Source organism: Stegodyphus dumicola, chromosome 5 (genome assembly GCF_044657685.1).
Source record: "Stegodyphus dumicola isolate Sdum_Otavi_A_Nest chromosome 5, ASM4465768v1".
NCBI classification, from domain to species: Eukaryota; Metazoa; Arthropoda; class Arachnida; order Araneae; family Eresidae; genus Stegodyphus; species Stegodyphus dumicola.
The window spans coordinates 62,204,369-62,227,082 of NC_140772.1; the positions used below are offsets into that span (position 1 = coordinate 62,204,369).

The following is a 22,714-nucleotide window of genomic DNA, read 5'->3' on the forward strand; positions in this document are numbered from 1 at the left end:
GAAAACATTAAAAATAAACCCCTTTGGACGTAATACAAAATTTAAAAAAATTCAGGGTTTTTTTTTTTTTTTAATTTACTTTTTTTATGAGAACCTTCATCAACTTAAGTTGCATAAAAGTATATTAAAATCTCTGTAAAAGGGTTTTTTTTTTTTTTTTTTTTTTTTTTTTTTTTTTTTTTTTAAATTTAACAAGCTTGTACTCGGATATTGTCATTCTGCTATATGTGCGGAAACTGAATTGCATGGTTTTAACTAAGTTATGTGAAATAGGTTAGCTACAAACTTTATATAACTTTTTCTCCTTCTATGTGCATTTTATCTTATTATTTTAAAGTAACATGTATCTCATGAAGCCTGTGACATGAGATTTCCTCTTTGTCAGAATTGATAATCTGAGAAATATGTATTAAAAAAATAATTTATTTTTTATGTTAAGTCACGCAGAAATCTTCTTGAGATTATAGCATTATGATCAATCCCAATAAAATGTATATTCTTCATTTCATCATTTGAATTCAACAAATGAAACTTGTGAAAAATTAAATTTAACATAATGTAAAAGATTAGAATATATCTAGCTTTTAATTCTAGGCTGAAATACTGATTTCTCAGAGAAGTTATATAGGGGCATATATTTGAATGACCTTCTCTGAAGCCTGAGAATATTTAGTCCTTGTATCCTGCATTATTGCCGTGACTTCTGTTCTTTAGCTGTATCTAAAAATAGCTGCATTCATAGGAAATTTTGAAGTTTTTTGTTGAAGTGAATACTTTAAAGTACTGCAGGTTCATTCTTATAATTAATAATTATACTTATTATTATAAATATGCTTATTATATTGTTGCATTTTTCTTTCTTCTGACACCAGTTGTTACGTTATATTCTTCCTTCACTATCGTACAGGGTTCGTAGATTTGAGTGAATAATGACGACAATTGATGAAGTATTGAAAAACATACTTTATTGGCTGGTATTAATCAGGAAAGCTCCAAAGTCACTTTTTACAGTCGTCGAATATCTACTATAAACACGCTGTAACAATCAGCGACACAGCCTTCACACTGTCAGGCAATAACGGTGGAGACAGTTTCATTGCAAAGCACCAGAATACAGCTCCCGACTCTGCTCAGTCGTTCTTGGAACTCCACGTACTCTCAAGACTCCCCACGCTACAACTTGCGATGCACTCAACGACACACAGAGCACAGCTCCCGACTCTTCGGTTCAGTCGTTCCCGGAGCTCAACACACTCTCTCAACAATGCACTAACCGCGATATACTATGAGACTCTTTCAGTGCACTCGACAACCCACTCGGCACTCACTGCCCGGCTGTCTACTCGATTGACTCCTCAGGGATTGACTCGCTAGACAAGACACCAACTCGATACTAACTATCTTGCACTCCAGGCGAGGCACACTCACTCGCACTGTAGGCGAGGCACATACACACACTGACTTTCAACTTGTGTTCGAGAAAATTCTGGTCTAAACCGGTAAGAATTCGTTCCAGAAGGTTCTCCATCCGTCCTTGGCATATTGCCAATTTTGTCGCAATGTTGCCAAATGGGTGATTTTTCGCCAAATATGGCAACCCTTCCTTCCCTTGCCACTTTATGGCAACCATAAATTTGCTTTGCGGGGAAGCTACCTTACTGCGCCTAGACATTTTGTAACACTGGCCCCTCCCAAGGACTGCACGTCCCGGGCAGTACAACCCTTGGTCAGAAGCCAAATTCGATACAAACAAAACATAATAAAACAAATAAATAACATGACTAAAGAAACAAATATTTGCACTATGTATGAGTTATATACACGAATTAGATGCATAACAATTTTAAATTATACACATTAAAGTTCAGAATGAATTGCAGTCTCAGTCAATGTAAAATATACCCGGGTCAAATACTTTTCCACTGCAGTTCTTAGATGCATTTCTCTTTTGCATATCACAGTATGAAGATTCAGTCCTTTGAGACATTTCATCCACAGAAAGATCTGAAACAATTGTTCACCACTCTGAAGTTTGTTCGCATCATGTGTACAGTTCACCTTGGCATTTTCAGCAGCTGGTACATGCACATTTTCCTCCGTTTCCTGAGAACCAGCTCCAAATTCTGCATCAGAGTCATGAACGGAACCCGATCCTTTACAAGCAGAAGTATCCAGGTTTAGAATCAAGTACTTCTCTGCAAAACCTGAAAACCTGCACTATGAGGCACACATCCGGTTTGTGAAGTGGGTGAATTTTCTTGCAATACTGGAGCGCCCTGCTTAAACTGCACTTCAGCATCTTCCATCTCTGCATCACATGGACTTTCAGATGGTTCAACACTTACTGCCTGCAACTTCGTAACCTCACTATCAGTTTTGACGACCGTAACAGTCACATTTTGACTTTCTTTCACTTCAGGCACTTGTGAATCAAAAGCTTCTTTCCTGTCTTATATTTCTTCATGTTTTCAATCTGTGTCTTTAATCTCGTTAAATATTTCATCCTTCATTTCTGGATCTTTCTCAGACAGTTCATTAGCTACTTCCTTCATTTCTTCATCCTTTGATTCTTCAGATGCCACTTGTCTCATTTCCACATCATATTTTATGCCTCCAGATTCTTCTGTAAGATCCACTTTCACCTGTTGGAGTTGCTTTCGCACCTTTTCTTGGGCGCCATTTATTTCTTCTCGTTGGGCTTTCTTCTATTCCAGTCTGGCTTTCATCTCTTTCAGTCCAACTAAGATCTCAGCTTTTATCTCAGCCAGTACGGCTTTCATTTCAGCCTTCATCTCTTCATATCCAGCTTTCATCTCAGCCCCCGTTGTAACATATCTGTCTTTTATCTCAGCTAAAATGTCCATCAAAGTCTTCATTTCTTCATTTCCATTCTAAAGCATTCCAAGGCATTCCTCTGCAGGCGGGTCACCGGCATTCACTCACTAATCCCACTACTGACACCAGTTGTTACGTTATTTTTTCTGCCTTCACATTTGTACTGGGTTCGTAGATTTGGAGTGAATAACGACAACACTTGATGACGTATCGAAACACACTTTATTTACCAATATTAATCAGGACAGCTCCAAAACACTTTTACAGTTGTTGAAGATCTACTATAAATACACTTGACACGATCAGCGACACAGTCTCCAGGTTATCAGGCTATCACGGTGGAGACAGCTTCACGGCAAAGCACTATAGTACAGCTCTCGAGTCTTCTTGGTCGTTCGCAGAACTCCACGTACTCTCGAGACTCTCTACGCTGCAACTCGCAATGCACTCGACGACACACAGAGCACGGCTAACGACTGTTCGCTTTAGTCGTTCCCGGAGCTCAACATGCTCTCTCGATGATGCACTAACCGCGATATACAATGAGACTCTTGAGTTGCACTCGATGACCCACTCGGCACTCGCTGCCCGGCTGTCAACTCGATCAACTTCGCAGGGATTGACTTGCTAGATGAGACACCAACTCGATACTAACTAACTCACACTCTATGCAAGGCACTCTCACTCGCTCTCTCGACGTGGCACACACACTGACTGTGGACACACACTCGATACTGACTATCTCGCACTCCAGACGAGGCACACTCACTCGCACTCTAGGCGAGGCACACACACACTGACTGTGGACCAGTAGGGTTTATATAGCTTTCGGCTTGTGTTCGAGAACATTCTGAGCTAAACCGGTAAGAATTTGTTCCAAAAAGGTTCTCCATCCGTTCATGGCATATGGCCAACTTTGTTGCCAAATGGGTGATTTCTCGCCAAATGTGGCAACCCTACCTTCTCTTGCCATTTTATGGCAACTCTAAACTTGCTTTCCAGGGAAGCCACCTTACCGTGCCTAGACATTTTGTAACAATATTATTATGATGATTCTACTTCTGCATAAAAAATTATGCTTTATCTTTTGTAGATTATACATTAGTGGCTTTGTAAATTATAAATTTTGTAGTTTTTTTAATCATTTTATTAATTTATTATATATAATATATATATATTATTATATTAGTAAAATATATATAATATATATATATTATATATGTAGTAAAATCGGAAGAAGCTCGATGTAATAACTTGGCGTGGTAGATAGATGCGTAAATCAGAAACTTGCATGCGTGACCAAATTTAATTGTTTCCTTTTTATTCATATTTGGCACAGTTTAATTTAATCCAACACAGATCAAATTGGCACTACAGCACCTCATTCTCAATGAACATTTTACATCGGATAAAGTTGGAAAATATATTTTTGAAGCGAAACAAAAGAGAGCAGAGAGACAAAAAAAGGGGGGAAAGAAAAAAAAAAAGAGAAAGATTGAGATTGCCCGGCAAAGATCTTTTATACTAAGGCATGATTACATTTAAGTTCACATTACAAGAATGTTTATATTCAGTGAATTAAATTTCAGATACATAACAGATGAATATTCAGATGCTGGATTAAGATTTCATTCCATGAATAATTGGCAACAGAGATCAGATGATAGTACACTTTTCAGAATTACAGGAAGTAAAGATTATATTAGAAATATTACTGCTTTACTATTTTTAGGATGATGAGTGAAGCATGCTCAAATTTAAAATAGGTGTTATATTGTTCATTTATTATTAGAAATGTAGATATTTTATATGTTATATATGTGTAGATGTGTATGTATGTATACACGTATGCATACGTATATTAATGCATATTTTGTGGCAACTGTATTTTCTCAGGAGATGGAAACTCATGTTGATAAGCTTAGCACAAATTGCTGCAAAATTCTATCATTTTTGCCTGTAGAGAAAGTTCAGGAACTTGTAAATATTCTCTTTTATAGGTAAGTGGATTCATATCTGCTATTATAAATAATCTGATTATTTTAATGAGTTTTGTTTGTAGAAATGTTCATTTTTATTATACATTGATTTAGGTTGTAGACATTTTAATTATAGTTGAACACAGTGAAATAATAAAGGGGCCATGGATATTTATTTGCATAATCTTATCTTTTTATTTTAATTAATTGCTTTTATTAAAATAGTTTTAAATTTAAAAAAAATTAAATATTAAAAAAATATTAAAATTTTTTTACACAAAAATAACATTTAAGTAATAAACCCATGTATTGTAGGATAAAAAATGCATTTTTCTAAACTAATTTATTAATAAAGTTTCCTATTCATGTTTTCTGATAATTTAATTTTTTATACATCTAATAACTAAACCTGAAGCAATTATTTGATTCTACATATGATAGATAGTTGAATTTTTTTTAAATGTATGTGTATTTGTATTCTATTAGAATTTAAGGAATTGAATTGAAATGGGGATTTGTCATTAATAATTATTGTTATAATTGGAAGAGTCTTATGCATGTCATTTATTATCAATGATTGGTCTGCAAATCAACATGGATAAAAACAGAGTGCTTGTTGGTAACAGGGGTGAGAAGTTCAGGATCCTGAAAACAAAAGCTTTGCAATTTGCTTTGCTTTGTCTGCTAAAATGTTTTGCTAGAAGAGTGGCAAAAACTGCTGAAGGATCCATAGCTTATTCTTGGTGTACAGAATCATGCATATTTCAAAAATTTCATCTCCGAGTTGGTTATGCATATGATACTGATCGAGCGGTACTGTTTCATCATTGAGTGAGCCTCACAATTTTCCTTGCTGCAGGGAAAACGAGGCAGGAAGAGTTATGGAATGATGCATGCCTAGATTATTTAAATAGGTTATTAGTCTGGAGGCAGTTCAGAAGAATAATGAATTGATGCAAGTTAACTGACAAATAATGAAGAGGAATATGCTCTTCATATTGACATTAGTCATAGTATCATTCACGTTATCTTGTGTGACTTCAGTCGTATGAAAGTTTGTGATCATTGAGATGTGTAGAATCTAACAGTTGAGTGCATGAGCATATCCCTAGAGCATCAGAAGATAATCTAGAAAGGAAAATAATTTTCTTTTATGCATTGTTGTAGAGGATGAATTTATTTGCCATTGCTTCAATATCACTGTCAATCAAATGACTCTGTCAGTACTCTCTGTAATGTCAATACTCTCTGTAAAATGACTCTGTCAATCAAATGATTGACAGAGCATGTAATTCAAACACACTCTGTTTCCTTGATTAGAGAAACTGTTCCTAGCTTAGTGCTAAGAAGGATGGGGAAAATATTACCAGGGATAACTTTTTATTGAGTTTCTGCTGAACTTCTTGATCATATTACAAAACCATAAGGTAAGAATCCAAGCAGAATTGATGAGAGTGTCTGACCAGGAAACTGTCTTTTTACATACAGTACCAACTCCTGTGTGATAAATACAGTACAAACTGGCAGACTATGGTTTAGAAACATGTTGCAGCTTCTTCATTATTCCTTGTGATTTCTAAAACTTTAGGATGCCTTAGACTGTAATAATAGTTATAAAGAAGGATGATTGCACATGCTGTTGCAACTGTATTCAATCAGATAGTATTTCAATAAAAAAGGAATAAAACATCAAAGTTTGGCTTCAAGGTGTAAAAATGTTCAAAATGCATACCCAAGGAAAAAACCGAAACGGAATGTTGTAAAGCTAAGAATTTTAATATTAAAGTCAAAGGACAGTTGCATAATCATTAAAATGCTGAGTGTCAACTGTAAAGAAAGTGATGAATTCTGATTTGAATCTTATAATGCCGAAAAAACACAATGTGCATCATTTTATTACATATTGCCACAAGCAGAATGCACTGCAGAATTCTCTGAGAAAGAATTATTCCAATGAAAATGAAAAAACTGTTAGATGAATTTAGAATATATTTAAATAACTGCAATAAGAGAGATCCATTTATTATCATCAAAAAGAAGGGGGGAAAACTTTTAGAACATGGTTCAAAGTATCTAGAAAGTTTTCAATATCTAAAGAAAGTTCAATGGGATTTATGATTATTGCTGATTCTTTATATAATGACAAATAACAATTAAAGAGAGTGTAGAAAACTGTTAAGGTCAACTCCACATATTATCAGGAACATATTTTATACCCAATTTTCAAATATGGCATATCTCATGAAGCACTGCCATCGATCAGTAGAATTGCATCAAGACAGAACAAGCAGCAGCGTGTCAAAATTCACTGTTAATTTCCTGGAAGAAATGGGACAAGAAACAAGGCCATACCCTTTCCTCATATCTCTGCTAAATCTCCTAATGTATCATCCACTTATTTTGCACTTTTGGACTTTTAAAAGCGAATTGACCAAACGACCCTCCATGGATAATGGAAAGCTGGTCAAGAGGAATGGGATAAAATACCTCTTCGGTTACTGAAAAAGGCTTTATTTTCTTTGAAATTACTGTATCAAAAGAAAATGAAAAATAATGTTTGTCAAATGGAACATTTAAAACAAAAAAATTTTAGGTAAAATGTTTTTATAAATACAATGAAAATTGTTTAAAAAATTGTGTAAACAGCCTCTGTAGACAGAAAAATGGTGTCTCCCTTTTCAGGTTCATTTTTTTTTTTTCTCCTTTCAAGTTAGATTTTCATTATTTATCTACTTTAAATTAATCTTTTATTTGTTTGATCATAGATTGTTTTGAATAGTTTAACATATTTTACATTGTTCCAAAGCAGGTGTTAATTGCTAGTGATTTTCATATTCTTAAGTGCTTGCTACATAATATGCATGCAGATCAGTTGTTTAGCAGTTTTTGATGTACTCTGAATGATGCAGTTAAATATATTAATATAGCATTTAATTGGTTGAAATATTAAGAGTTAATTTAAGTGTTTAATAAAAGGGCTGGTCTATTGATGGTAAAATTAGAGGTTTGAATGTAAAACAAAATCTTAGATGACATGGTTTTTGTATGAAAGGTGGAATATAGGTATATTAAATTTATATCCCCACTTCTCTTTTGCATTATTTACCTGTATTTATAATGAGAGAGAAAAGATGCACTCAATTAACTGTATCCATAAGTATTATTCTCAAATATAACATGGTGGATGGTTTATATCTATCCTGCCTGTGTTAAAAAAACTTGGCATCTGCTTTGTTATGTATCTCAATCAATCAAATCAAATTACTATCCAAAGTACTGCTCGAATACTTAATGTTATTCCATTTTTTCTGACCATTGTATAGCATAATATAAGGGCAGTATAAGTTAACACTACTATGAGAATAAGTATTATTTCTTCTAATAAAAGCATCTATTTTTTTTTTTGTTATTCAAATATTTATATTTAGAGCAAAAGTCTGTATTTTCAATACTTTTATAATTACTGTTAAATAATTTTGTATTTGAAATTTTGAATTTTGTTTGTGAAATTTTATGACTGATAAAGAAAGCTATATATTTTGACACTTAATGTTGTTACAGGTCCTTGGATGAAGGAATATACTGGGCACTACCCTTTCAATGTCTTCTTCAAATCCTGCAAACAGTTTGTTCTCATTTTTTTCCTCAGTTTCCAGAAATGATCTGTAAAGCAAATGAGTGAGTTTGAAGATATATACAGGGTGTTTCATAGATCATGGGACAAACTTGGAGTCGTGGTGTAGCATACTAAAACATCCATTTTTTTTAGAGGAATGTAGGGTCTAAAGTGATGGATTAAGGCAGGAACGGGGAAAAAAAAAAAAAAAAAACACGTTACGAGAGGAAAATGTGCTTATTCACAAAATCAACGCAAAGGGCTTTTTTGTAGCAATACAGTATTCACAATAAATGTTCAAAATTGCAACCACCAGCAGTAATACATGCTTGGTAACGTCGCAGAAGGGATTGACAAACATTCTGATAAACGACAGGCATTTTGTGTGTGCTTGCAGCCGCAATGGATAAACGTGCAACGAGGTCCTCCAGTGAGTCAAGGGGAGTCACGTAAACGATGCTCTTCAGATGGCCCCCCATAAAAAAAATCCAAGCTGGTTAAATCTGGCTAACGGGGTGGCCATCGAACGGGTCCACCACGGCCAATCCATCGGCCCGGAAATGTCCCATCCAAGTAATTGCGGACCCACACGGGGTTATGGACTGGTGCACTATCATGCTGGAACCACATGCGATCATGAACGACAGCCGTAACATCCTGCAGCAATTCCGGTAGCACCTCTTGCAGAAAAATATGATAACATAAGCCATTTGTATGTACAGGTAAGAGGTATGAGCCTATGAGGTAGTCGTTAACAATACCCGCCCACACATTCACGAAGAAGTGGGTTTGGAATGCATGTGGAAATGTCCCATCCAAGTAATTGCGGACTTGCATGTGGTTATTGGCTGGTGCACCATCATGCTGGAACCACATGCGATCACGAACGACAGCCGGAACATCCTGCAGCAGTTCCGGTAGCACCTCTTGCAGAAAAATATGATAACATAAGCCATTTGTACATACAGATAAGAGGTATGGGCCTATGAGGTAGTCGTTAACAATACCCACCCACACATTCACGGAGAAGCGAGTTTGGAATGCATGTGGACGTGTGCTGTGTGGATTATGAGTTTCCCACACGTGCATGTTGTGGCTATTGAAGATGCCGTCCTGTGAGAAAGTTGCCTCGTCTGTGAATAGCACATCCGATGGGAAATCCACCTGCACCGCACACTGCTGCAAGAACCAATGACAGAAATGAACTCGAAGAGGGTAATCTGTCTCTTGCAAGACTTGGACTCTGCAAATGGTATGGGTGCAAACAATTTTCATGCATTACTCTCCAAATGGTGGAATGACTCAGCTGCAGATGATGTGCAATAGCTCTTGTACTTGTCTGAGGTGATTCATGCACAATGTTCAAGATGGATTCTTCAATGCGAGGTTGTTGTGCACGTCTTCTTCCACTCCTAGTGTCAGAGGTGGCTTCAAATGACCTGTTTTCACACTGAGACCGATGCAACCTCTCGAACATTTTTTGCTTCGGCATATGCCTGTTTGGAAATCGTTCTTGGTACAACCGTAGCACTGCTTTGCTCTTCCCATTAGCAGCACCATACATGAGATGCATCCAGCTTTTTCCCTGTGCGTAAACTCACCCATCACGCTCGACATCAGAGTTGCGAATGATCCTCTGGTGCATCGGATCGTGGTTTGTCCGGCTCACTACTGCCCTCTACCGCTGCATTGCCAGCCAAACACAGCTGTAGTTCCTATCACTGTTAGTTTTCGCTTTTTTATACATTTATTGTGAATACTGTATTGCTACAAAAAAGCACTTTGCGTTGATTTTGTAGGTAAACACATTTTCCTCTCGTGTCTTTTTTTTTTTTTTTCCCATTCCTGCCTTAACCCCTCACTTTAGACCCTACATTCCTATACAAAAAATGCATGTTTAGTACACTCCACCACCCCTTCAAGTTTGTCTCATGATCTGTGAAACACCATGTAGATATATATATATATATTAGCAATTTTCTATGGTATAAATTATTTCTGCTGATCGAGAGAAATGTTAAAATTTTTCTTAAATATGAAAGAATTTCTTTTTATAATATAGTTTTGCAGTGGAGCATAAAATAAAAGAAAATTCCTTTCCAAATTAACCCTTCCAAATTTTCCCTGCTATTGGCATTTGCCACCTTCATAGTTAGAGGTCTGTTTTATCAGTAATAGAGATTGTTTTAGTGTTTACCGCTAAAGGTCTCATCTGGTAGCTTGTCCGCATGTGTTTTCGCATGCATCTTGTGGATATTTTTTTTTTTAATCCCTGTCTGTAAAATGATTTGTTAGTAGGAATGATTTGATAATATGTTGCAAAGGGTTCTAACAGTTGTAAAATGTAACACTTTTTTTCCCTCCCCCCCCCACATCTTAAAAAGTCGGGGAATAAAAGATTAAGGGAAAATAGTTTGAGTTGCATCATTTAAAAAAAAAAAAAAAATGAGATTCACTTATAAATTGTACTCCATAAAGTGTGAAATCCAAACGTCCAGTATTCAGAATAATCTAAAATCTGGAAACCAACTTCCTTTCCCTCCACTTTTGTATGTTTTTACGCATGTGCATTTGATATTTTTTATAATAAAATAGGGAGAGTCCTGATTTTTAATTTCATTTTGGCTCTAAATAAAATACCTACATATTGAAAAAATAATCATTTATTAGCATAAATATGTATGATCAGTGATTTGGCTTCATAGCTGTATTTTGACTTAGTATACACCTCAAGTATTCTGTTTTGACATATCATTATTTCACATGTATTGAATAATTTATACCTCTGGGCCAATTTGGCGAATCGTTATTTATTTTCTTCTATTACCACATGATTATCACACATGGCAGCTTGAGAAATAACTCGGCAGCGATGTCTAATATTTTTTTTCAGATATGAATAATTGAATACCAAAGAGCATGATAACCTATCCTATTTTGTTGACATTACTCTTGGCGATGATTACAAACTTCAGCGAACTGTGCTGCAAAGTACTGTGTTGACAAGGAGAAATTTTCTTCTTTATACAAAATGATTTTGTAAATGATACTCAGAGACCAATAGATTAAATTTAGTGTTTCAATTGAAAATAAGTTATTTGTTATTCATATGAGCCCAGACCTGCACCCAGCTGGGCTGCAGAGTTCATGGTAGACAAAATTTTTAGAATTTAGAAAGCACTTAATAGTAACAAAATTAAGTGATGGCAAAATCTTTAGAATTCAGAGAAGGCACTGGGATGCAAAAATTTTAGAACTTAGGCAGGCACTTAACAGCAGAATTTAAGACCTGCAGCACTGTCTGCACCAGACTGTAAAATAATTAGGGTTTGCCCTGGTTAAGCCTTAAGCATAAGTAGAAATTTATTTGCTTGGAACTCAAATAAGCCTTAACCATGTGTCGGAAATAGGTGTAAATATAATAAATAATATAATTCAGGCTTAACTTCATCAGCATGTTATAGAAACAAGATAAAATTTAGCATAACAACATGTCATTAGTCGCTAAGCTTAATCTACATCAACAAAAGTGTACAGCAGATGCTAATTAAGCTTTATGATGATAGTTGCAAATTTAAAGGTTTTCAGGTATAGCTAACAGAAAGTTAAATTTTCCAATTAATAGAATTTGTGATCCCCAATCATCAATCAATTAACAGATGGTGAAATCTATGATATGGTTGCAAATCCAGGAAATATCTCTATCGATAGTGTAGAAAAAGACAGAGAGGTTGTTGAGAACGAAAAAATTTTTACTGTCAATTTAGTAGGAATTCTTGACATCAGCAGTTGCAGAACTTGAACTGTGAAAATTTGTAACTGAACAAGAAGCTCTGTCTATCTATAGAATTAAAGTATTAGCATAGAAAACAAAGTAACTTAAACAACTTACATTAAAAGAAATGTTCATTAAAACAACCAAATAATTACTATGCTTTTTTACTATTATTATTATTTTGATATCTTTAAGGTCATAAATGCTTCTCTTTTTTATTTTTAATTTTTTATTTTATAATTTCTACATGTCATTTTACTGGATTTAAACTGAAGGTCCAGAAAAATTCCAAATCTGAGGTCGCCGAAGTCCCAATGAGTTCAGGTTTCATACTTTGTACTGTAGTAGCCAATCTACAAAGAATTTTAGTGACCTGTTATTTCTATCTCTACATATAATAAAACAAAGAGTCTGTCTGTGTGTGTCTTTCGTTCGCGCTGCGCGTAAGCTAATAGACCCACGGCTACGAAATTTGGTACACAGGTGCATCTAGATAAGAGCCAGTGCACCTCGAAGCGATTTTTTCAAAATTTGAATAAGAATTTTTTTATTTAATGTTTTGTGATGAAATTGGGTCATTTTGAGACATAATGGGCTAAAGAAAAGCGAGATTTTACTCTACACCTTTTTCCCATCGTCATGAAACGTAGGCACTTAGCTATTTTATGAACTTAAAATAAATTTCGTGTTTCAATAAATCGATTAAATATGAATTTATTTAACAAAGTGAGCTTAACACCTTTTCAAAGGGATTTTTTCTAAAAATGTTTATTTTTAAAAATGTACAGTTTATTTTTCTTTGATTTTCGGATACGTTAAACTTTTATCCTTGTGACTGCTTTTACAAAAAGAATTTTGGAAAAATAATAAAATTTTGTATTTTTAAAGAATTTTTTAAATGAAGCTTCCGAATATACTTCTCACATCTCACATCTTTAAAAATGTGGTTTTGGCAACAGTCTTATTGTTGTTGACAGATTTTTGATGAAATCGCATCATTTTGATTAGTTTCATTCTTTTAGAAATATGGGTTTGGCAACAATATTTCATCGTATTTCTTATGTCACTGTTTTTAAGAGATTGGCATATTTCATTGTCATTTATATATATATATAATGCATCTTTATTTATTTATTTATTTTTTTTTATATATATAAAGTTGTTCTGCAGAGTGAAATTCTGCGTGGCATTTTATGTTTTTTGAGTTGCTTTCATGTTATTTTTTGCTTATTTCACTTTTTGTAAGATATTGAAAAGTTTTGCATGATTTTTTTTTCTTTAACGGAAAGTTGGTTAATTTTTTTATTAGGATAATTAATATTTGTATTAAGAGATATAGCTTATTTAATTGTAATTTTTTCTCTTCAAAATATAAGATAAAATATTATTAATTATACTTTGCTTTTCAGAAGTTTTTGTTTTTTGCATTCTTTTATGTTATTTATTGCTCATTTCACTATTTTTAAGATATTGAAAAGTTTTGAGTGATTTTTTAAGGAAACAAAGTTCTTAACAACATTTATACCATTTGAGTTCTTAAGATTTTGCAAAGAGAAGTTGGTTAATTTATTTATTAGGATAATTAATATTTCTATTAAGGGATATTGCTTATTTCATTGTAATTTTGTTATACATAATAGCTTTTTTTTATGAAGTAGTTCTGCAGAGTAAAATTCTATGCAGTTTTTAAATTTAATGTTTGGTGTTTCCTTCAGCCAGTTTTCTGGTACATTTAAAAGCCAGACGAAGGCTGGCAACAAAGCTGCTAGTAATATCTAAATCAAACTTGCCAATTCTAGACCTATATGTGAACATTTTTTTTTTCATTGTGGTAAGCATTTTTTTCTGCTTACCTGTTTTAATAACACTAGAAATTTAATTAGTTCAGCTGTTTAATATTGTTTAGTGATTGTAAATATAATTTTCTGTATATTGGAAAAAATCGATAAAAGTTGTTAAAATTTAAAATTAGAATTATGAGTGAAATTAAAGATTATAATTTTTTTTTTGTTATAATTTGGATATGTCTTTATCAATGAATGATTGATAAAGATCATGTGTTATTTGTCTGAATTTCTGTGCATGAAATATTAGCTGCAAACTTATGTGCATTTAAATTTTATTGTGCTGTTGCATTCAGTGTTACATATTACCATTTCCTGTCAAATTTTAATGCAGTTCCTATACAAAGTATAAAATACATTAAATTAAATTAAAATGAATGGATTTATTTATTTATTTACTTAGGCATGACAGTGACAATAAGTATGTAACTATTCAAATACTTTTGTGCTATACTGAGCAAAGACAAAAAATTTGTCATCTGTCACATTTGTTACAAGAGCTTTCAAAAATGGAGACTGAATCAACAGTTGGTAAGATATGTATTAGATTTAGTAATTTATTATTATATGCATGATAATTTCATATGTCTTATCTGTAGCAAAAACTCATCTCTACATTTTTTTCCTTAAAAAATCTGATGTGTACACCACATGACTTCTTTGTATGGAATACTAAATTATACGCATTTTTTCTTGCATTTCATTTAAACTTATTGGATTGAATTAAATCTACTTCGACTGCATTTGTTTACCATAACGACACTCTGGCACTAGGTACACTTAACAGTATTATATTTTGTTCATATTATAACTCAGAATGCACAAAATTTATATCATTTAAGGAACAGAATTATCTAATCGTTGCCACATGTTCTATTCAAATACTATAATAAAGCTAGAATGATGTATAAAAGAAATTAAACAAAACAAAAATGAAACAGTTTTTCACAGACAATTGAGTATTTCTCATTCAATTAATTCAGTTTTCACTTCGCGAGAAGGCAAAAATACATAAAAATTCAGAATATCTATATTAAAAATTACAAAGTAAATCTTTAACACTTATTTCCTCGAAAAAATTCCAGGAAGGATTAAGCATGATTTAATTGGCAATAATAAATGAAGGTGTTATCTTTGTTGTTGCGAAGCTAAGTTTCTCTAGATTGGCAACAAATCCACTATTCTGCTGTTTCAAATGTAAACCAGCAATGACCGCCATCAAAAAAAGGCTTAGCGGCACTTAAACAACTTTAACATTGTTGATAATTCTAAAAATATTACAAACAACTTTAACATTGTTGATAATTCTAAAAATATTGCATACATATTTACTAAAGGCATAAAAATCTTAACCGGAAGATAAGAGCAATATAATTCAATCATTTTTAAAGCAAAAAATGTACAATTTACAAACATATAAGAGTAAAGAAACTGAGATCACTGAGCCGGGTAACAGAGTGGATATATGTATAAATATATTTATATACGTTTGGTGAGGCCGATTGCAACCAAAATACGAGGTGCACGTCTACATGCTATAGCAGTCCTGTATACAAAATTTCAACGTTCTGAGGCTACTCATTTTTTAGTTATGCAAGATACATATGTTCGTACAGGCGCCACAAAAAATTCTCTTGAGGATTCATTTTAAAGCAGTTTTATAATTTTTTTGGAGGAAAAGAGTCTTTTATTCTTTCCTTACGTACAGATGTCATGCAAAAAATCTTTAAATTGCATTCGATAGCGGTCAAAATGGATATTTTTGTTGAAATATGCTGCCTGAAACTTTTCGCGATTACAATACTTCCTTTTTACTTCGTACAAGGAAATAAAAATAACAATAATCCATTCATCTTTTAAAATTATAATATGCTGAGTTCCTTTTGTTTAGATTCTCTTATTAAAAATATTTTATATCAGATTTTCAGCTAAAATATTGTAAGACATTTATATGCATTATTATATGCATAATAAAACACATTAATTTAGAACATTTTTACTTTATTTAATTTTTATTTTAAAATTTATTTGCCTCCTTTTCTTTTCAGCAAATAACAGTTTGCCAGTGAAAAGTTGAAATAACTTGCTGTTTAGAAATGATTTTAAAATGAAAAATTACTGTTAAAAAAGGGCAAATAAAATACCTTGTTTCAGTTCTAAAACAGATTAACATTCTTTACTCATTCTTGAAAAAGTATTATATTGTGCAACAAGTAATAATATATGTGACCATTTTTAAGGATGTAAACATAGCATTTGCTCTCTTGTTATACTGGATATTTCTGTGTTTTAGAATGTAACTCATTGTCCATATGTGCTCAAGAGACCTTTGTATTTCAAAAAACTATGCAACATTAGCGAAACCAATAGAAATTATCTTGTAAGAATACAGAAAGTGAAAGTTCCTGTAATAAAGGCGTGTGCAAGTTTGACTATTGAAGTTCAATATTTTTTGCATGCTTGCTATCCTAGATGTACTAGTTTATACAGTGTCTAATTTGCATTTTGAAAAGTGCCACTTGTTAAAATCTTGTAATATGTTATCATTTACAAATAAAAAGAATATTATTTCTATTTTTTGTATGGGTAAATTAAATGTGTAAATACTACTCCTGCCTCTTGATAACTGCAAAAGATGGATAATTCTAACATTCAGCTTTCTTTTTTCATTAATTTTATGTGAAAAAGACTTTTAAAGGAGAAATTATGTTGCCCTCTCTTCATTAGGAAGAGGAATCAGTAAGCAGAATAGTTTTTCCTTCTGAATGAAAAGATATAGTCTGCTCTTATACTTTAGGAAATGCCAGAGGAAAGAGGAAATTGTACAATTTCCGTATTCATTGAGCATTTTAGTGATGGGGAAAATTGCAAAAAGTACTCAGTAACATAAAATAAATAGTGTTTACACTTAGTGTGTTCTAAATTTAGGATGGGTTATCACAATACTTTTGCCATTTCTCATAAAATTAAAGAAAAATCAAAATTAAATAATACATTAAGAAGAAGGACTTGATTTTCAGCATTTATAATGAAGGAATTAAAAATTCCTCCATTAAATTAAAAGAGCAACTAAAAAAATTGATTAAACTCATTGCTCAAAAATAAAAAAAATAATTTGATTTCATAAGAAAGTATATAATCATTGTGCATTCTAAGAATATAGATATATATATACACATTACAAAAATCTTAGATTCAGACATCCAATCTCTGGAATGATCTAAAATCTTGACCTTAAAGCCACAACCAACTTCTTTTTTTTTTTTTTGTGTTTATGTGTGTCCCTCTCCGAATAAGACGTGGAGATAATTTCGCTTTAGCACTAAATAAAATACGTTGTTATAGAAGAAATGATTATTTCAGCATATATTTGTGCAATCAATAATTTGGCACCTTAGCTTCGTATGTACTTGTCATACATCTCAAACCGAAACATTATACATAGAAACTTCATTGATTTTACACTTACTGATATTTTATATCCCTGGCACCAACCCGATGAATCATTATTTATACTTTCATCACTGCATGTTTATTATTAACACATAGCAACTTAAGTAATGACTCGTGCAGCGATGCCTAAAGTTTTTTTTTTTTTTTTTTATATATATATATATATATTAGTAATTGAAAAACAAAGAGAATGGTTCCAAATTTTTTTTTATTTAGAGAAGCACCGAGCAACAAAATTAAGGGATGACAAAATTTTTATAATTTAGGCAAAGCATTGGACCCAAAATTTAGAGGCAGCAAAAATTAGGGAGGAACTTAGCAGAATGTAGGACCCACAGAGTAGATAAAATATTTGGCGAAGAGCCCTTGATAAGCCTTAAGCATATGTGGGAATTTATTTATTCAGAACTCAGAAAAGCCTTAAGCATGTTCAAGAAATAGACATAAGTATAATAAATAACTAAGCTGATATACATTTCAGGCTTAATTGTCTCAGTGCATGATAGAAGCAAGACAAAATTTAGTAGAACAACTTGTCTTTCGTCGGCAGTCTCATGGTACATATACAATAATCTGTAGCGGATGCTATTAAGCCAGGCTAAAATATTCTTTACTGATTCTAAGGAATTTCAGTTAATATTGCAGATTATGCCGTTCCTTAACTTTCTGATTTGATCCGTATTATTATATATGAAATTTTATGAAAATTACAATTTGAACTTTTGAAAATGTCAAAAAGAGTTTCTAATTCTTGAGCTGCAACAGGATCTACAAAGTGAAAGCATGTTTCGATGTCCTTTAAACAAAAAGTGGAATTGCTGCATAAGAGATAAAAGTATATCTGTCTCCAAAATTATGAAAGAACTATGGTGTTGGAAAGTCAACTCTATATGACATAGGAAAACAGATGGATTCCGACACTTCACAATGAGTAACAGAAAAATTATTCATAATGCTAAAAGTGATCATCTTGACAAAGTGATGGTTGTAGTGGTCAGAATGCCCTGTAGTGAGGGCATGCCATTGACGGGTCCAATGCTAATGGCACAAGCCAAAATATTTCATGAAGAAATTAACTTAAAAACTGAGTGTGCATGTTTGACTGGTTCGTTAACCAAATTAAAAAATTTCAAGGGGAAAAGCTTCAGTTGATACTGAAGCTGCTGAACTACTTACAGATAAATTAATTCATTGAACTCATTAATAGTGAAAAGTTATCTCCAGAACAGATTTACAACGATGGCTGTGGAGTCATGGAGTCAGTATCAGAGTTGGGCAGATTTTTGGGTAAAGGGAGTTGAAGTAGCTAAAAACACGACTCTAGATTTTTGTTAGAGAGTTTGAATTTGAAATGAAATCAAAGTGAATTGAAAAAATATTAATGAACAACTGAGTTATTATTTTTATTTATGGACTATGTACATAAATAAATATTTAGTTATTTTCTATTTTATTATCATTATTTTCCATTTTGAACAATGGATATGATATTTACCATTATTCATTGAACTGATTCATTTAGTTACTTCTTTAGCTCATGGATGGCATTATTTTAGCATAATTCACAAGAAAAAGGAGTGCAATGCTGCAAAATGCATCTCAAGTCACCGAATCTGAAACTCAAAAGTATCTTATGGTTAAAATACTGAAGCTAAAGAAATTGTTAAAGTAGATGAAAAAAGGACTGCTTTAGATATTGAAACTTCTAAAAAATATTCATATGAAGCTTGAGATGATGTTGCTGAAGAGGCATCAAACCTTGTCAAATCAAACAGATGCGTTGTGCAGTCCACATCTTGCAATTTGCTAAGTGATGGGCTGAAGGAATCTCATACTACAATTCTCACTGGTAAATAAGGCAACAGCAGTAGCAGCAAGAACTCCTAAAATTAATGCCATTCTTAGGGGTCCAGGAGAAAAAGAAATTATTGATCAAACAACATGATTGAGAAGTACATATTTGACGATAAAGATTTTGTTAGAATTAAGAAGTTTTCTAAAAGATTTAGATAACTGTAACGTTTCAGTAACTGAAAGACTGTGGAATGATCTTGCAGAATTGGAAGCTCTTCTTTCTACACCATATATAGCCACATTAAAGCTACAGTCTGGAGAATTAACAGGATATTTGTTTCTGTGAGAATAGAAGAATGTGATCTTTATTCTTTCTAAAATGGAAGGTCTTATTGCAGGAAGAATCATTTCCTCAATGAAAAAAAAAAAAAAAAAAAAAGAGAAATTAGTTTGCTAGACAGATTGCACTGGGATCAATATATGTAGATTCAAAACACCGAATTTTGCTGGATGATGAACAAATTAAAAAGGCAAAGAAAGCCATCTATAAGCTTTCCCTAAGAATGAAATCATTCTCAGAAAAATTGGAATATTCAAATCAGGACAGTTAGACTGCAGATATTGCAACTGAGTCTCTATTATCATCTTTCAATGATGAATTAGTTTTTGAGAAATATTTGTATAATATTGAAAAGGCTTAGGCAAAGTGAATGAAAATAAAGAACCTTTAGATATAAAAATGAAAAATTACAAACAAGATTTCTACACAGCCCTTGAAGGAATAGAGAAATATGATCGCTCTTGCAAGACATATCTTTTAGAAGTTATACAAATCTATCCTGAGAAGTTAAAACAAGTATCCCTAACAGTAATAGTTCTTTTTCTTACTCAAGTTAGTGTGGAAAGATGATTCTCAACTCTGAAGTTTATCAAATTGGATCTATGGTCCTTTGTCAAAGAGGATTTTGCTGAAGCTCTACTGTTTCTTAGAAATTACTAATACCAGTTTTTCCATTTCATAGTAAATGCTAATTAATATAAATAATCTGCTATGCCATCAATTTTATCTGTAGCAGCTGTTACTTCTTTTATATTTAAAAACAATAAGCTGCCATCGGTCATTTTTCCTACGGAATCCACAGCTCTGTTTACAGCACTGATGAAATTGGTCTATTCTGGCAATATGTACTGCAAAAACCTTGGCTGTCTCTACAGAAAAGGATCCAACAAGTGTCAGATTCTGAAGCAAGATTAACAATTTTAGCATGCACAAATGCTGCAGGAACACGGAAGTGTAAACTTTGCATAATCGGAAAAAAATACATGACCTCTAGCATTTAAAGGAGTAAAGATTTTCCCCATTGTATATTGCGCAAATGAAAGAGTATAAAAGACACAAGCTTTAATAAATTATTGATTTGAAATTCATTTCATACCTGAGGCTGTGCAACATTTGAATTCGGTTGGTTTACCTGATTTCGCAAAAATTGTCCTGATTGTAGTTCGAGAGTTCACTTGAAGTTTTAGTGAAAGATAGAGTATCTGTATTATTCTTTCCTCCAAGTTGTACGTCTATCATTTAGCCTATAAATGCTGTAGTGTGCAATCTGAAATGCAAATATAAAGTCTCATTTTTAAAATCCTTGTTAAATTTCTTGAATAATGGCAAGACTATTCAAGAAATTTTAAACACATTGTATTGTGTTTAATGTTGTTAGTAGTTTGATGTGTAACTACTTATTGTGCTCTATGATACTGGGAAGAACTTTACCAGTATTTTTGTGGAAAGTTCCAGAAGTTTTCAAACTGCAGTTGTTCTTTTGATAAAATGAATTTATTAACCTGTGTGCATTCAATCTATTATGAACTTGCATGCATGCAATATTTAACTCTTGCAAAACAAAAATGGAAATAAATAAAATGGATACAAGATGGCAAACCTGTACATACCATTATGTAATGCCTCAAAAATTTAAACTAGAGTCTAATGAGAGTGATGGAAGTTCATGATTACTTTTTGTGTATTATAAATAGGTTTTCAACTACATCTTAATTCATTGGATTATCTGTTTAAAGGTAAACATTTTGATTTAAGAAATTATTCCCTGAAGTATTTTGTTTTTCCACTTCTGTTTTTTCATTTTCGTTTTCAATACTTTTAAAAAATAGAATTCTTTTATAAGAATATCTAAATTTTATTAGGTTTTACACTAAATAATTCTATTTATTTCCCTTTGTGTTTTACAAGAGTAAAAATGTTACTTTAATTTCATTCACTTAGTGTGCTTTCTGTTTCTTTGACTAAAAAAATAAAATAAAATTTTCCTTGAAATATTTAAACGGTTTCCTTTTAGTTTGAAAATTACATTTATGCACAAGATTTTAGGCTTTTGAGCGATTAATTTCTTGCCAAAGTTTTTTAGTTTCACCAATGAAACCAAGATGGCAAAAATGTACGTATCATTCTGTATCGCCTCTCAAATTTAGACTAGAGTCTAATGAGAGTGAAGGGAGTTCTTAATTTCGTTTTGTATGTTCTAAATAGGTTTTTCAACTACAACTTAGTTCATTGGTTGTTCTGTTTAAGGATTCCCATTTAAATTTAAAAATTTTTCACTGAAGCATTTTGTTTTTTCACTTTTGTTTTTCACTTTCATTTTCTATTATTTTAAAGGTATAGAATTCTCTTTATTTAAGATTATTCTAATGTTTATAATAAGAATTTTGGGGAAGGGCCAGAATTTTCAGATGAACTATTACAGTCAAAAGTCGTTAATCCGGACTCGTGGGGACTTCGGCGATTCCGGATATTCGATTTTTCCGGATTATAGATCATCAGTTTAAATCTGGTAAAATGGCATGCAGAAATTATAAAATTAAAAATATGAAACCGTAATTTATGAAATAAAGAAACATTATGATCTAAAGGGTATCAAAATTTACAAAAAAAAAAAAAAAAAGCTTAATATTTATTTGTTTACTTAAATAAACATTTCTTTCAATGTAAGTTGTTTAAGTTGCTTCGTCTTATGTGATAATACTTTCTCTTTAATTCTATAAACAGACATAATTTCTTGTTCAGTTACTTTTAAAGTAATTTTCAGTTCTTTCAATGTAAGTTCCGCTGTTTAAGTCCTATAATTGCTGTGTCGAGAATACCGACTAATTTGTCAATCGAAATTTTTTTGTTTTCAATAACCAGTGTTACTTTCTTCACTATCGGAAGCTAATTATAATGACGAGGAATTTGATTTAAATCATATCAAAGACGGAGTAAATTGAGATGAAATACTACATTTAGTAAGGAATTATAAGCCAAATAAAATAAAAACATCTGTCTTGAAGATAAGGATAGTGCTGACAGATCAACTTCCAATTCATTGCGTGCCTCGCCCCCCTTCCCCCGGCAGAACAGCGT

The 22,714-nt window shown here is 32.4% G+C and overlaps 1 protein-coding gene across 1 annotated transcript in view; it reads left to right on the forward strand.

The window, feature by feature from the left end:
• Ltn1 (E3 ubiquitin-protein ligase listerin) overlaps positions 1-22,714 on the forward strand; it is a 198,853-nt gene that overhangs the window by 117,342 nt on the left and 58,797 nt on the right. Inside the window, exons 17-19 of the mRNA XM_085816712.1 lie at positions 4,732-4,835; positions 8,376-8,492; positions 14,453-14,580. Of these exons, the coding sequence (XP_085672838.1) occupies positions 4,732-4,835; positions 8,376-8,492; positions 14,453-14,580 (349 nt within the window). The remainder of the gene's footprint in view (positions 1-4,731; positions 4,836-8,375; positions 8,493-14,452; positions 14,581-22,714) is intronic.